The sequence below is a fragment of the Echinococcus granulosus genome (assembly GCF_000524195.1).
Source record: "Echinococcus granulosus chromosome Unknown EG_S00004, whole genome shotgun sequence".
In the NCBI taxonomy this organism is placed as follows: domain Eukaryota; kingdom Metazoa; phylum Platyhelminthes; class Cestoda; order Cyclophyllidea; family Taeniidae; genus Echinococcus; species Echinococcus granulosus.
The window spans coordinates 1215999-1233022 of NW_020170384.1; the positions used below are offsets into that span (position 1 = coordinate 1215999).

Here is a 17024-nt window from a genome sequence, read left to right on the forward strand (position 1 = left end):
AAGTAATGGGTTTCTATGTTCGTAAACAGATTCAAAAAGGTTTATCGCCAAAATTTCGTTAATTGCTCTTATTTGCAGCTAAAGAGCCTAAATTTACTACTGTAAAACAAAATAAGCCCAAAATGTTGCATTTGTTAACACTAGTGATTTTTTTGGAAGGCTTGTAAGTAAGGTGTCTTATTGGGATCAACAAACACTAGAAACTGGGATAATGACTGCAAACAAACATTAATAAAAATAAATTATAAGCTAGAAAAGTAGGCTTACTTCGAATAATACGATAACGGGAATGAGCAATGCGAAGGGCCAAAACTCTCACGACACTTAAGCCAAAGTGTAATCAAATATGCTGCAACTAAAAAGTTTTACGGCAGCTCCTAGCGTTCTAACTTCTAATATGTAACCAAATCCAAAAGTCGAGCAAATTCGGAAAGTTTTAATTTGTATCTGTTACACCTCCGGTTATTCAAGTATTCCCAAGGTCATATCTTTGCCATCTGTAATGAGATACCCGTTTATTTGGATATGTGGAAAAACGTTAACAGTGTGCTTTGCAATTGCGATGTTTTTTACGTTTTCGATCTGGCTAACTTTTCTCAACAACAGTGTTATTAAGGTTACTTCCTCTCTGGTAAATATTCACAGGATTTTCCTATAGGCATATCCGTACCCGTTATCAATTACTTTTACGCATTTAATTTTAAAATTCGGTTTTGCCTGGTTTTTGAGGGGGATCCTTTGGAATACTCAAAACAAGAAGTGTGTTGAACTCCCTTGGAGGGACTATGTGTTAGAAGTTTCCCCAACTGGTTTGTTATTTTCCGTCTTACGCTTTAAAAGGCATTGCAAGTGCACTAGATATAGGTCTCTCCAACTGGAGTTTTGAGTTCATTACCATCTCTTTGTATGGTCAAATCGTAAAGGCCTCATTTGTAGGTACACAATGACCAAGTCGACTTCAGTAATTTTTATCCTTATTTTTGCGATCGTGTTCAAATTAGAAAAGCTGGTTAGTTGCCTTTTTTGCTAGAGTCTGTTATTAGAGTATACCTATCGTGGCTATTGTCCTTTCAATTTCAACAGGGCTTTTCATGTTTACATATGAATCCACTCAATTTGATCTCAAAGGCTTTACTCTTGTTCTCATTGCATCCGCTTTAAGCGGAATTCGATGGACTACAGCACAAAAAGTAACGCAGCAATCAGTCTATGGCAAGTCGAATTTGTTTTTTACATTAAACAAAGTCATACAGCTAAATAGCATTTCGGAATCACATACCATCCATCCCGCATTAGCGTCTAACTGCGCACTCTGGGTACCCTCTTTAACTATTCTGACAATTTTTAACTCACTGTTGGACTCAAAGGCTGCTACTTAGGAATTCTGCTTTGTCGATTTCCATACTCTTTTCCTCTATGTGTCACATACTATTTTAGGGCTGTCCAATCCCATCGATGTTATATATCATACACAACCCTGGATGGCTCTGGTTTTGCTACCTTTAGCCTTCAGTTTAGAGGGTAAGTTTAGTCTCCTTTGGGTTTCTATGCTTTTAACTGTATGTGGTGACTCATTTAGAGATTCCTTAAGCAAAATTGTATTTTTGCGTTGGTCGCTGCAAAGTACGTTTCGAGAAGGTACGCTGGTTGCCAATTCGATCAGCTCAATATTTAATTTCCCACTCGTGCCATTGGTTTCCGATCAAAAGTTTCATCAAAATCAATCCCATCTTTCTGTTATCGCTTCCCTGGGCATTAAAAAATCCTGAATGTCATCACCGCTCTGTGGTCACGTGTCGGGATTCTTTGTAGGCGATGAATTTTTGACTTCGCCCTTTCTCTTCCGGTCTCACGACTACCTTGGTACCTGTCGAACCCTGGGATACTTCGTTTTTGGGGCCTGCTTGGCCTTCGGTCTTGAAGTTGCCGAATTTCTCGTTGTATGCAATTCCTCCAGCCTGACGCTTTCAATTGCTGGTATCTTTAAGGTACCCAACTTTGTTTCACTCTCCTGTCTAACGAGCGGCCGGTCGCATATGTAGTAATAAATACTCAGTGCAATCGTCTTTAATGGAGCTTTCAATGTACTTTTTAGGAACAAGTTAGCAGAAACTTATCTTTTGTAGGAAGTTGTCACACTCTACTTGGCAGCTGCCGTCAATGGCGACCAGTACAGCCCTACGAATATTGCCGGATTGGTGATATGCTTAGCCGGAATCTGTCTCCATGTCGCCATAAGATTTTTCAAACGTAAGTCAGTTTACTTTTTGAAGACCCTTACTGGTTATGCTAATTCACTTTTTGGTGTTTCCAAACGATCTCTCAACTCGATTTGTCATACTTGGGTGAACTAGTCTGGTATTTTTTCGACTTTTTGCCGTTTATGCTTCCTTTTGGATAAAAGCTTTAGCAGCAAGCACTACGTCAGTGGCCAACTGTGTGATTATTTCATTCCCTGCCGCCTCTAGCTTGTCGCATTTCTACGATTATCCATCACCACTCTCTTCTGGTTATTTATTCGCGCACCAATACTACCCCTCCTGCTTTGCATACACACGCTCGAGCTTACAATTTTAGCGTCAAATTGTCATGCCTCCCCTCTTCCTGCTCCCCTTCGCGTTCCCAGACGACCGTAAGAAGTGGATATCCGATGCAATGATTTGGGTAAACGTATCATCTCAGGAAGAAGCGTCATCTCAGTAAAAGTGTAGTCCCTACCCGTATAGCTTCTTTTCCCTTTAATTTAAGCACGATTTCACAGAAATACTCCTCAATCCTGATTTGAGACGCTTCTATCTGCTACAGATTTTTCGCAATCATTTTTTGCCTACTATTTCTAGTGCATATTCCCCCATTGTTTGCCCTTCATTCCTAACACGACCGTCACCAGCACCACACATGTGTGACGCTCCTATGCTATGCTCGTAATCTAGTGTCGAATCCTGCTACAAACTCGGATGAATTACTCAAGAGAGTAGTGTGTGTCGTCATTCTCGGAGCTGTAGTAGCGTACCTTCCTGAGATTCTGATAATGAGCTTGTTAACCAAGCCTCATTCCAGGAGACTGAGGTTTGAACCTACTCTGTTAGAGCGATTTGCATAGTAGATGGCCCACATACCGGTTGAGAATGATGGAAGCACAATGTGCTGATTGATGCGTTGGTGCGACACCACCATCTCTAATGTAAAACAGCCCTTGCATGTAGCTACGCAAAAAGTGCAAAGATCGTTTGCTCTGTCCTCAGCAGGCAGTTCGTTGACTGGACAGGTGGTAGTGTTCTAGACCACGGTTCTCTTTCGCCCAGCGGGCATACAAAGGCGACTTTTCGCCTCTTTGTTGCAGATACGGCCATCTTGCGACTCTTACTTTGTCAGAACAGGCAAATGACACACCTGCCCAAGAAGCTGCGCCCCGGTCGACTCACCAGCCTTCCCAGTGATTTTTTTGTTTTAGACAAAGTGTACTGCTAATAGCGTTCCCATCAGGGATTAGCGAACTGTATGCTCCTAGCGCCTGTCTCTTCCCCACCACACTAACAAGTGTCTACTTTGTGCCCGTCTTATGCTGCGAAAAACCCCACTATTTCACATTAATAAAGATTTATTTCATCTTGAATAGGTAGGGCCTAGATGATTACTCAAATTGTTTTAAAGTCGCTCTATTCGTGTAAGACCTTTGAAAACACGAGGTTATGATGTTTTTGTGCTAGTTTAACCATTACTAAATGTCTCTTCTAGTAGTTGACTTAGTTCTCCACAAAAAATGTCCCCACTTTGGTCTCAATATCATAAAGCAAAGGTGGTGCTATTATTGGCGTCATGGGCATTACGTACTGGCAAAATGTGTTTTAGTGCAGAGAGGTTTCACAGCAGTTGGTTCCAAATTTGATCACAGATGTAGCCTTCTGATTTCCTCGGCATTGAAGTCGACCCTAAAATAATCACGGTTCGCAGTGCTTACAAAGCCGGCTAACACGCATACTTTTGGGGAATAAAGATGCCCACTTTGTGTGGGAAATAACAAATCACACAAACCATTCGCTGATGGTGTGCGCGAGCACACATGCAAAAATAGCTTGGTGTGGAAAGCCTCTACGCGGCACAGGAAGCCCACCTTAACGTAAGGAGCCGTCGTATTTCGTTTGCTGACAAGCGCCAGTTCGAGGCATCGCCATAGTAACTCACTTCCTCTACCTAAAAAGCAAACGCCAATTGGTGTTCACTCAATGATGATTCAACAACAATCGAAGTGACTTATGACACAACTAATGAGAATCCCACGGTCTTCTTGCCAGACAAGAATTTGTACATGACGTTGGTGAAATCATGCCAGCAAAAAGGGAAATTTATTAGGGTCGCAAAAGTAAGGGGGGAGGGGCAATACCCACCTTTTCGAGATTTAGTAATTTGCTAATCTGAAGAATGCGTGCGAACTTCTCACGACACGAGAAGGTAGAGAGGGAAGAGAAGAAATTAAAGATGCACCGCAACTCCTTTTCGAATTGCAGAGCGCCGTACTGCAAAGTTGGAAGGTGGTGCTTTAGGATGCTTTGTACTACAAAATCATCGACCAAAAATAAGGATTCACAACTGACCCTATTGTAGCTCTTCTGTTGGACGAAGCGTTCCAATCTGAAGAGGATCTCGTCAACTAGCAACGACAAGAACTTCTCGTAGTTTCCTGCCGAGAGAGTTGCCTGAAAGGGAGAATTCCCAAGGTTACATAGATTGAATAGAGGAACAGCGGGAATGAAGGCCTAACGATGCGTATCAGTGAAAATTAGTGAAAGATGGAGGTTCTTGGTGGGAAAAGTTCACACAAATTTCTACGTCGTGTGAGATAAAATCTAAACGTAAACACAAGTGCCAAATATTTACTCATGCACCTCTATTTTCATCACTTCAATGTAATATTACCACAGTCCTGACTGCCAAAATTTAACGTCTTCAGGTACTATTTTGACGGGGTTAATTCTGAAGGGCTGCGAATCATCTGCTCTCATACTAGCCCGGAATTCCACGCACCCTGAACCAGTATACCAATGCCAATGAAGCAATCGTAGCGTGCTTCAAATACATGTCACAGAATATCTTGGTTGAGTGTCATTCGATTTCATTACGTGGTGAAGTTTGACGCAGTACTTAGACACCTCCACTCTTATGGCGCAACCGAAGCTATGAAGCGAAACAAAGTGTTACCTTCCAATAACAGAGCACAAAACTTACGTGGAATGGCTTTAAGAGGCTCTGCAAACCCACAATCAGCGACTCAACCCAAGGATCGTTAACTGCGTATTGCTCAAACTCTTCCTGAAAAATAAGTGAAATTTTGCGGTTCATACATTTTAGTTGATGCGTGAGAGGCGTTCAAGTGGAACCAAAGCCTTCGGTTTCTCACGCTGCTGCGGCGGCACTACATGCATTTTCGAGTGGCAAATGTGCCCTATTATTGCCCGTAGCAATCGACGCCCATGTTGCAAACGGCTCCAGAAATAGTCAGTCAGGATGCCAGGCAGCAGCACATTCAACAGCGCGTGGCAGTGAACGGTGTTCCGCGTTAACGAAGACGTAAAACCAATGGGTACTTATCTACAGAAGACTTCGAGCACATTTAGGTGATGAGACGCTCAGCGGCAAGTCATTTAAGTGACGCATATATTTCGACGACGGCCGTATTCTGTCAATGATGACAACGACTATGGTTGTTCCCAGTCTACAGCCTCGGCTGTCATTCCTGTAGGCATCCAGCCAGAGTGTGCAATGCATTATCGATGCATAACCTGTCTCTGAATTACGCAAGAGATGAATCCTCTTTCTGCGTCCACGAATATGGACGATTTTAAAAGGGATGTTTTAGTTGTACTGACAAATCTGTACGGAAGCTATCCTGGTATTAATCAAACGCTAGGACAGGTGCCTACATGCTAAAAAGAACCAATTTTGCGCTTTTAAACGGGTTCCTATGTTCGATCAATTCGGCGATCCCAATTTAACCCGGGTGTCCTCGGTGGAACTCTTCTAATCAAATTTAAATCATACGTCAATTTTCCTAAAAGAAAAGCGAGATCCCAGAAATCCAATCAAGCAACAGTTACCTTTAAGGTTAGTTAACGTAGTAGTAGCAGTTTCGGTCCTTCTGCGCTGCAAACTCACCTCAGATAGATCTCTTTTCACCGAATTGAATGATTGTGTGAGTGAATTCACTTGGGGTCGAATTACACTGCGTAGTTGATCAAAACCCCCATCTATCAGGGTTTGAAAAGCCCGCGACAGAGAATCGATCAAGTCTGACAGGCAGGCCTAAAACGGAATTGATAACTAATTGTCAATGAAATGCACATCCATGCAGTTAAGACAGATATGTGGCAACCCGACCTTTCCCCTAATGGAAGAAAAATTAATACCGGTAGTTCAATGGGAATATGATTGGGTTATACCTCATCAAAATGAACGTGGGTCACACCGCATGTGCCACTTACCCACTCCCCAGTTAGTAATGCGAACATACCCATATCTACGAGATTGTGGAGCAATGTCAAGGGGCACACCTGCAATTTCCCAAGATCGGATTTGGGTCGCAGACCGAAAACCTCCTCGATGTATTTCTCCAGAGTGTCACGCAGGATGATTAGACAGTTCAAACAGGCCTCCAGGGAGTTTAGGGCGTAGAGATACTGAGTTTGGGGGTCCACCGTGTTGCCCGCAGATGTATACCCGGACCCGTTCGAGGCGGACTCTGTGTTTGCTGTCCCCAGCAGTCCAGTTGCAATGTTCCCACCTAAGGAAGCGACGCATGAAAGGTGTGGCAAAGAATATTACTGAAGTATGCGCAAACGACAGGTAGTCTGTTTACAGTCTATCCACATATTAAAGTGGGATATAGCTAGTCTCGAGGAGTCAGAGGTTATAAAAAAACAGGAATGAAAAGTGGAACGCATCCTGAACGAACGAATCCGTTTGTAGCGCCAGTCGTAGCGACAATGTTTGGAAACATAATATGAAGTCGGAAAAGCTTAAAATGATTAAACGACGCAGAAATTGCTACTATTTCCAGTCGCGAAATGTTACTCGGTCTTTACAATGCTGATTGCATTGATTGTGTTTGGCCGTCTGCTCCTATTTTTACCTATGATATGCAAAGGTATGTTCTTGGTTTTGGCATGGATCATAGCGGTAAGTTTCGGAAGCCCATTGTTTAATTAGGTTACGCGGAGTCATGGAACACTTAAAATTAATAACAACAAAGTGTTAGCTTGTCAAAAAGGGCAGACACGTTGAGTAAACATTTCTCTGAACTCAGAAACCATTTGTCCCAGAAACAGTACGAAAAAGACTCACTTCCAGCTCGTTTGTGGACAAGTTGGTAGGCTTGTTTGATCCACCCGGATGAGGTGCAACTTTTAGTGCGAGGGGTGAGCGCCTCTTCAATCAGTTGGTCGCAGAGCACGGCGCTGGTGTGGTTAAACATGGCGCAGACAGCATCGGCGCATCCTGAGGATATGGCCCGGCTGCAGGATAGCGACACGATCATGATTGGTAAAATAGCGTGTTTACGCTAACCCACCGATACAAATTGGGCGACGGTTGATAACCAGCCTCTCCCGTTTATAACGGGTGCACTGCACAGTAGCATTTACGAAGAGGCCGGTGGGTCCCCGCAACAGTGCAAGAGACAAGAAACTCTTACCTCAGTTCGCAAATGACAAGTTAAGAGAAAAGAATGCACACCTGAGACACTTTTTCACCACGAAAAATACATCATCAACAAGACGAAAGATCCTCGTGGATTCATCCAACTCGTCCATCGTTATAGCCTGAAAAGACGGCATTTAATTTGGGTATGAACAACAAAAGTACATCCAGCTGCAAAAAAGTAACAAGTGCCACAGGTATGGAAAAACCTAAGTGTAATAAAACTTCCCAAGGACAACTACCATATGCGGTGACGCTCAGTTTACATCAGAGGAAGCGCAACATAAAACTCCGATGGCCTGCTTTACCTTGTTGACCAGCTCCCGAAGAAAAAGCTGTTCTAGGGGAAGATAAGCATCGACGATTTCTTGTGAAATTTTGGATAGACCACATTGATTGAAAAATTGCCGAATTTCTGCAGCTGCAAAAAGAACGTTTTTGAACAAGAAACTGCCGTTCATGCATTCAACCAAAAAGTCGCCAAAAAGCATGAGCAGTCTTAAAATGTGCTACAAAAAATATGCTTCACAGTCTTCCTATCACACTGCTTTGAAGTGCCATGTACTTGCTTACGATGTGCAAACAAAACAGTTTATATTTTACTGGCTACATTTGGTCAGCAAGAGTAGACATCCCCTAGTGTTATCAGTAGTTCCAACTCAAGATTAAACAGGAATATTACTGAGCTGTACTGTTTCCAAACGTTCTGATATCACCAAAAGCGAAGCAAGTGGTTAAAGCCATTGTAGTCTTGTTCTAAAGGATTATCGTTCAGGCGAGAAGTAAGCAAGTGAATAGCGCTAGAAAGCATATCATATTCCAAAGACTATTATCAACATAAACTTTTCGTGGAAAAACCATTCCAAAGTTTAGATCAAACTCACAGTTTCCATGTTCTTTTTCGTTCTTCTGCAATGTGCCCGTCTAAAACGCACAGAACATCAATTAATGACACGCTCTAATTCCAGTAATCACCGGTGCAAAAGAGTCATTCACGGATGACAAGACAAATGCTACGGTCACCTCTCAAAGGGAACAACAGGCGTGAAAATAATCTGAGTCTACGTCTATCAGTGTTGCGCGTTCCTTGTCCAAGGAAGGCTAACATGAGAGAAGGAGAAACGATATTAACGGACTTTATTCTGAAGGTCTGCAACACTATCCATCTGCGACTAGAGAGTATTCTCCCCTGTTATTTACCGACAATCTCCGCCGAAGGAAGTTGAGATAGAGCTCGATTCTTGCATTAAATAGAACTGAATCAGAAATCAGTGATTCGGTGGACAAGCAGTAATCCCACAGTAAGCTTTGCTTGTTTTGACCGGCGCCAGAGGACGCAAAGGTGGAAGGGCGGTTGTTGAACAAAAGTTCATGACGGGCGCGTTGCAAAATGACAGATAGATCGCGTTTCTCTTTGAAATCCATAAATATGATTTCGGCATGGTGATCACATTGGGTCTGAATCATGCAGATGAAATTCAGCAGGCTGTCACCACCTGAAAAAAAATCAAGAACGCCTGTAACATTGGCGCACATAATGGGCTCAAAACTAAAAGACTCACATTCCACGCACCGTAGCTGTCATGAATTACAGGCTCATTGGTTTGGATAGCCTGAGCAGCGAGCTCAAGTAGGTATGTCATTAAGTCAACATGCACATTCGGTTTGTCAAATGACTGTGTAGAAGTAACGACTGCAAATTGCGTCTCCGCTTTCTCACCAATCTTCGTGGCAATATATTTGCCATACTTAGTAAGGCCCAACTCATGCTTGCGTATGATGGGGAATATTCTGAAAAGCTCCTCAATTGCCTTTGTGTTTTCAACGGTGACGAAATTATCAAATGATTCGGAGACTCTTGAGATAACTTCCAAATGCAGTTCCTTCAACTTCGGCAAAATAGATAAACCAACATTCTCTGGAAGAATCGAAATGACGTATCTAGACAAACCTTTTTCTAGTGTTTCAGCTAGAGATATTGTTTGATCATCCATTCCAAGAAAAATAGAAATACTCTTAGCGGCCTAGAAAGTTAACATTAGAGGAAGCAACTTACCTCTACAACATTATTTGATTCGAGGGCTTTTTGCGTATCATCTAGGCACTTGCAAAGAGTTATAACGTGCCCTATCAGTGCTTCAACATTTTGAACTCGATTCTAACGAATACACACACTGCAAAAATGACAAAATACCTTTGCTACATCAAGCTGTCTAACTTTTCCACTTAACTGTATCCCGATAGTCGCGGCATTGCTCACAATAGCGGAGAGACCTACGGCTTCTTTATTTAATGCAGACATTTTGGGTCTACAAATTTCAAACAGCAACATCAGAGGAACCTACAACGAATTCCCCAACTCTTGGAGTTTTTCATCTAGCTCGGTGCGTCGCAATTCATACTTCTTAATCGAGGCAGCAAGGGAATTCTACTCACTATGCTATTAACAACACTGGGCACCTCATACTCTTCCAATTCTAAGAGAGCCCTATTTAACTCCCCGATGCTTCTCAGTTGACCAACGTCAGTATTCATCACCGAGTGGGCTAGATTGCGAATAAGGGTTAAGCTGTGCATCAGTCCATTGAATGATAAGATCAACGTTCAAATTCCACCGCTTTATTTGCATACGTTTCTAGTGCTGCTACATTCCACGCTATATTGGAGAAATTAAAAAGTTAACAGGTGCAGTTTTTAGCCCGATTTTTTCTCTAAAAACAGTGTAGGTAGGTTCCAAAATTTCCCAAAAACTGGGCTTTTAGGGTAGAGCTAATTAGGAGGCTTTTAGTGATATCGACACTAAGTTAGTGTATTTCTGTGACATTTTTGTGGCACTTGGCTCATTTTAATCAATATTCGTTTTAATCCATGAATGGTGTTGTAGAACCTACGATGATCATTCAAAATGAGCGAAATCTCAGACCGTGACGCAATTGTTATTGGAAAGTCTTGTAGAGTTAAAGTTATATGTTTAGGAGATAGCGCTGTTGGAAAATCAAAGTAACTTCCGAATACTAACTTTATGTCAAGTTAGGCTGGTTGAAAGATTCCTGCTTAGTGGGTAGTATCCTTTTCTAAGATGTATTTGCGCATTTGCAACTGACGTTTGGTTTCTGAGCAAATGCAACGATTGTTGTCTGACAATCCAGATAATTTCAATAAAACCTATATCACAGAAGTAATTTGACGCACTTTGGTTGCAGCTTACATGAAAAACAAAATTGTTGGGCACCTAATGACTTCTATGAATAGCTCAAACACTTTTTTTTGAAAGTTGCACTCAACCTGCTCAGAAAACTCTAAAAAGTGGTAATGATCAACCTAGAATTTAAAAAATCGCCATGTAAGTCCATGTTTGCACTAGATAAACACGGTCCCAAATGTCGTTATTTTCCCATTTACTGCCGTTAATTCACGTTTATGTTAAGACTTTTGCACCATCTTTCTGCTGTGTAAGAATTTGAAACGTCTTTGCATTGCATCGTACACGTCCCAACGACGTAGGCAAATATCGGCTGTAGTAAAAGATTGGCAGTGATTTGAGCCCTTAACCAGGTAAACCCAGCCAGTCCAACCAATTATCAACATACGCACTCAATATATACAAGCATCAAATGACAATAGAAGATCGTTTAATTGACGTCGGTAAGATATCCCTCAACAGGCACTAAAATCTTCAGACTTTTGGGATACCGCGGGTCAGGAGAGATTTCAGAGCATGCATCCATCTTACTACCATCAAGCACACGCATGCATCCTCGTTTTTGATGTGACGCGGAAGATAACTTACAAAAATTTAAACAACTGGCTATCAGAACTACGGAAGTATCGTCCAGAAATTCCATGTTTCTGCGCAGCGAACAAAATTGATAGTGAGTAGCAACTTGGTATAAGTGAAAATCCCTTGTACAGCCGATACTGAGGTGACGAATAAAGCATTCAACTTTGCGAAGAAAAACAGCATACCCTTCTACTTCGTGTCTGCGGCGAATGGTACGAATGTTGTGCGAGTGTTTACAGACGCAGTTCGAGCGGCTGTGGCATACAAAGAAGATTCGACAGACCCCTTAGACCAAATTATGGAGGAACTTGAAGTATGTCTTTGTCACTCGCCCAAATTCATATTCCAATATGCCAACGGCAATCAGATAGTCACCTTGATCATGCATTCAAAGGAACTCTTTTTTGTTTGCTTTATAATCGTGCGCATTGCCAACATTTTGGACACCTCAAACCATGGTACTGGTTTGCCTTTTAGGTTATGGAGCAAAACCATGAAGTAAATGATGGTGAATCATCTTACGCCGATCCCCTGTCGTAAATGCTCCATGAAGCGCCATGATGCGGTGACTTGACATTATCTGCTGGTGCCGTGATTCCGTAAATAAGGACTCGATTTGTTAATAAATAAATTTGCGAAACATCAAATCTGACAGTTAGTCCAGAACTTCGGGACTCTGCTGGAAAATGGCAACTCTACACAACCAGAAGCAGCGTCATCTTACGCTCGTGCCCTTGCTATTTTTCAGACGTATTATATTCCTTACATTTTGACCAAATCTCGTGTCTGCTTTTGTGCAACTTGAACTCCATAAAATTAAAAGTCCTTAGTTGAATTTATCAAAAAAGATGCTAATTGTTACTAGCATCATAAATTTATTAAAAAGGGTTATAAACAATGCAATGGCTCACGGAACGTGAAGCACAATGAGCAGTGGACGCATGAATCTTAAAGCCTGTGCTAATAATAAGCTACTGTAACTGAGCGAAACGCCAATCCCGGTGATAAGGTACCATGAAAACCCACGGGAGTACATCGCCAAATCATGCAAAAGACACCCAAGGAGAGTGAACCTTAGTTTCCGAAATACTAGCCATTGAGAGTAAGTATTTCACGTCTTGTCATCGCAAACGAAATCACGGCGCAAATTAGAAACGCAACATCTAAGCACATGCAAACAGAAGCCAGTCGTTGACCGAATTCACAACTACAAAGAAAGATCAAGAGGTATGAGGCAGGTTTATTCATCCGACTAATAGCTATATAGGCTTTATCTTGAAATGAAGTCCAATTAAGGAGAAGACCAAACATTTCAAGTCCTGTACTAAATAGTAGAATGTGTGCAATCCCCCAGGATCCCTAGTAAAAAGGAATAGGGCAAAAAGAAACAAACTTACTTGCAGTTGTTAATTTCAATTAGGGAACCAATTTTGGACGTTGTAAAGGAAATATGCTCATCCCCACATACAATCTCTAACTCCTGTCGGCCCACACGATCCGGGGTGGGCCAGTTGGCATCGTCCTCATTCATTATATCGCTGTCAATGATAATGCGTTTTAATTCCTCCATAACTGCTTTGCTGACAGTGGCCTAAACCACATTTTTCATACAAATTCCACTACCTCTTTTCGGATCATCGTGTCATTTTTGTAATTGGAGTTATTGGCATAACGTAGTTTACCTGCCTGCATTATGCTTTTAAAGCACACATACCGTCTGGTCGAAACTCAAACTCTAGAAACTCATGACCAAATTTTCCTCGGTGTCCAACATAATAACGGAGGTAAAAAGCATCGGCCATCCTGATTGCTACACCAACAGGTTGAATATTGTCAGGCTATCTGTTACCAGAACAGGTCATGACACATAATTAAATCCACCAATCAAAGTAGTTGTAAAATTTTTGGTGATGATTTATTTACTTAAAGTCTTAGGCAAAAACTACCTTTTTTACAATTTCGTGACACTTCCGACAATTTTTAAAACTCATCTCGTTTTTATGCTGGTGATTTTACTCGCATAGCCTTGTTCGTTTGCAGTCCTAATGCGAAAACATTCGTGTTGATGTCATCATATTGTTGCCTTATTAATGCACGATCTAAATAGCAATTTGTTTGTTTAAAACAAAATTCTTTCTGACTGTAAAGGGTTAGCAATAGCTAAATTCTCTGATATTCTAGAAGGGTAAAAGTGATTCCAGTTGCTTCTTATTAGGAGATCATGAGCCTTCTCAGCACTCAAGCCATCAACTTGCTCTCAGAAATACTGTAATACGCTGACTAAGTTACTTTTGGTTTTGCTAAAAGATTTACTTTGGGTATCTGCCATTGCACCTTCGCCGGGTGGGGTGGTTTTCACTCCACACCATTAGACCCAACCCTACTGTATGTCATATTTAGCGTCCCGGGACTCACTGAAGACGAAAGAAGACACAATACTTTGGCAGAATATATATATTCAGCACGGCGAAGGTGTCTGGGCTATTGGCATGGCCCAAAAGGCCAGCCCACCCAGCGAGGTACAAGGGGGCTAATTCGAAGTACAAAAGTCGCGCCTCACCAAAACCGAGGGATAAACCACTATTGTATTACAATAAATATATGTAATACTTTCGCTTAAATGTACCTTCCAGGTAGAAGGCACTCTGGAAATACGAATCTGGTGACAGGATTGTCCCCTTCCGTGCCTAGTGATTGCGGTTCTCCCCCTCCTTAAACGTTGTACTTTCCCTCCTGATCTTTTCCTCTTTAATAAATATGTCTAAATCAAATCAACCGGTCTGTTCTAAGAACACTAGGAACAGGGAAGATGAGGCCGGTTAGTCTCACTCTACATGGAGGTTCTACCCGAGTATTATGTCCACTTCTGACTTTAGAAAAGCGTCAAAGCGCCAAAACACTCCAAATCAAATTAATATTTTTGTTTCTGGCTGCATTCTACCACATTCTACCATGTAGTGATACGTGTACATATATGTGTATAATTTTGTAGCAGTTCAGTGTTTTGTTTAGTTTTGTATTGTATTAAAGGGCTACGTCCACCAAAAGTGTTTTCACCCTGCAGTATGGTTTTGGTTTATGCTAGCAGCCTCTCAACTCTTCAGTGCGATAGTACTATGGGTTCTTAAGCAGTGCATAGTCTTGTTTCAAATTTTGGAAGGATTAGGGATACTTTGTTTGTTTTTTGAATGTCGCGTGTCAGTCATTGTGCTTTTGCTGTAAGTAGAGCCCAGGACAGAATATATGTATTCAACAGTTATTCACAAGCTGTCTGAATTCCCTTTCTTTGTGGGATCAGGAGAAGCTCATCTTGGAATCATTGCCCATTTCAGAAACTGCTACATGTATTTGCGTATTGCTTTAACTTTTCGTTAAATTTCCTCGTTTACCAAGATAACCTATTTCTCTGCTTAAATTGCGCCTTTTTTAAGAACGCTACTTTTCGATACCGTTCCCCTCTTCATCAAGTGTATTTATTTTTGCTGGTCTCATTATGTGCTTGGGAGTGAAACATCTCTCTTCAAAAAGCTTACCTTTCACCTGTCCTTCTTCTCCATGATTTAACCTCATTCGTGCTGACTTTTGTTTCCCTTTTATCATTTGTTTCGGGCTGATTTTTACTGGTAGGAATCTCTCTCTCCTGACAAGCAAGAGCGTCTTCCACAAGCGTGCAGGAATTCCCACACAAGGAATCCTTATTTTTAATATATTGTTTTACGGTGTTGTCACTTTTTTCCTCAAGTTTCATTCATCATGATAATCAACCTACATTCCTTCTTCGACATCTATATTCCCATCCATACGCCCAAAGCCTTTCCCTTTGTTGACACCAAAAATCGTATCCTATCTCTCTCCACCTGCACTTTGATCGCTTCAGACTTGTTCACCTCAATGAGGCCATCAAATGGCTTTTCCCCGTCTTTTGTCATCAGATTTTACATATTTTTTAAAATTTTTAATGGGTAGCAGAATCTACCTATTCTGAAAGCACTTGGATTGGGGAATTCGTCGCATCTATTTTGAGTCATCAATCACAAATCTATCTCCCAACCCCGATTTTAAGTAACATGCCTCTTTATTTTCATTCTTAATTTAGGATTTAGAATTTAAGGTCTTAAGACTTGTAAAAATTAGGCGCTTTAGCTGCCTTTTAAATTATATCCTCTGCCGCTATTTTAGATTAGTTCAATAATGCCCAAACCACCGTGTCAAAATAAACACTAATATCTTGAACACGTCCCAGTAACTTAAATCATTGCTAAGGGAGAGCTTTTTTAAAGATTTTCGGTACCAAAATAAAGCGAAAAAAGTCTTTGGCAAAGTTTTGGTCGCAGTTACAAGCCTATCTAATGACCTAGAAGAGGACGGATATAGTTAACTATAGTACATGACAATACAGTGGTGTAATATACTTGACGGAATTAGAAGTTAAAATTTGTATCATGTACAAGCCGAACTTACCTATTTTGCAATAATTCCCACTTTACAGTACTTGCATAATGGGATTCTGTTCTACCTTAAGCGTTATCTTAAACTCGGTGGTGCAGACATCACTCAGGGCAGCAGTCCTGCTAAGAGTGGTAAGGTTATCCAACTCATTGGTACTTACCAGCTCTGGCCTATCCCACTCTCGATTATGGTTCTGCTAAATCGTAGTCTACTTCCACTGCAAAAGAAGTAATTTACAAATCATTATCATCTCGCGTTTGATTGCATTGCTATCCGCAAAGACCGCGAACGAGTTAAATTGACATCGTTGATCCAATGCCTACAGAGAAGCTCGCTGACCCTTTCAAGGCTGTATTACTGGGAGGCATGATAGCTTAAGAAGAGACCCGTCTATATCAACCCGTGCTGGGAGTAGGGATCGGCGACTAAACCCCGTCTCGGTTGAGGAGAGATATACCGTTCTTGGTAAAATTGCTGGAAGTTGGTGATTCTCTTCTCAGACAACCATGTCTTAACCGCCTATCCACCAACACCAGGAGTACACTATTGTTTTGTGGGTCTAAACACCGCCAAAACGTAGCGATAGTCGACAGTCACCTACAACTTTACCTGTTCTCTCGTCCATGAGCTAAAATACTCAAAAGTAATACGTTAAACGCGAATTATGCAGAATATGCTCAAAAGCATCGATTCTACTAAAAGAGGTTTACCGTATATCTGCGTTTTGTTAAGAATGTTGGTCATACTTTGTAACTGATAGTTTCCAAACATTTGTTCTTACAACAAGGTTTCTTGTTTTAGATGCTCCCTGTAGGATTCAATGGGGCAATAATTGTAACACCTCTACTTTAATTAATGAATTCGCCCCTCTGTTAATTGTAGATAAGTAGAAAAAAAGCTGCTGCAAAAACTGTAAAACCTAAACGTTCATACAGCACGGTTTTCGGTCTTACTCAGGTATGCTTAGATGACTAAGCTAAGAACGAGTCCAGCTCCTCGATAAACTGATGACAGTTTTCTTGCTTAACTAATACAAATAGTTTATTCATATGAGAAACTTATAGTGCAATGGAATGTCATTTTTGATTCTTAAAGTTTCTGA

The 17024-nt window shown here is 41.3% G+C and overlaps 4 protein-coding genes across 4 annotated transcripts; 2 read left to right on the plus strand and 2 right to left on the minus strand. All coding sequences in view use genetic code 11, as the record gives it.

The window, feature by feature from the left end:
• Positions 1-296: 296 nt before the first annotated feature.
• Positions 297-3471, plus strand: EGR_01121 (Solute carrier family 35 member C2; the record flags this gene model as incomplete). The annotated part of the gene is made up of 8 exons (XM_024490370.1): positions 297-336; positions 841-904; positions 937-1009; positions 1044-1205; positions 1380-1521; positions 1813-1988; positions 2127-2250; positions 3344-3471. 8 exons carry the CDS (start codon positions 297-299, stop codon positions 3469-3471), a joined length of 909 nt encoding a protein of 302 aa, XP_024355189.1.
• A 418-nt stretch (positions 3472-3889) lies between these two features.
• Positions 3890-10269, minus strand: EGR_01122 (Conserved oligomeric Golgi complex subunit; the record flags this gene model as incomplete). Its single annotated transcript, XM_024490371.1, has 18 exons — positions 3890-3932; positions 4115-4194; positions 4389-4517; positions 4596-4697; positions 5227-5306; positions 6096-6300; positions 6480-6778; positions 7339-7508; positions 7729-7814; positions 8001-8113; positions 8577-8616; positions 8893-9188; positions 9266-9610; positions 9644-9716; positions 9749-9850; positions 9887-10001; positions 10038-10120; positions 10153-10269. The coding sequence occupies 18 exons, from the start codon at positions 10267-10269 to the stop codon at positions 3890-3892; spliced, it is 2478 nt and encodes an 825-aa protein (XP_024355190.1).
• Positions 10270-11004: 735 nt separating this feature from the next.
• On the plus strand, positions 11005-12013 carry EGR_01123 (Rab-like protein 2A; the record flags this gene model as incomplete). Its single annotated transcript, XM_024490372.1, has 5 exons — positions 11005-11035; positions 11248-11337; positions 11373-11564; positions 11605-11786; positions 11951-12013. The coding sequence occupies 5 exons, from the start codon at positions 11005-11007 to the stop codon at positions 12011-12013; spliced, it is 558 nt and encodes a 185-aa protein (XP_024355191.1).
• A 719-nt stretch (positions 12014-12732) lies between these two features.
• EGR_01124 (hypothetical protein) lies at positions 12733-13275 on the minus strand (the record flags this gene model as incomplete). Its single annotated transcript, XM_024490373.1, has 4 exons — positions 12733-12832; positions 12871-13064; positions 13097-13155; positions 13188-13275. The coding sequence occupies 4 exons, from the start codon at positions 13273-13275 to the stop codon at positions 12733-12735; spliced, it is 441 nt and encodes a 146-aa protein (XP_024355192.1).
• Positions 13276-17024: the final 3749 nt, after the last annotated feature.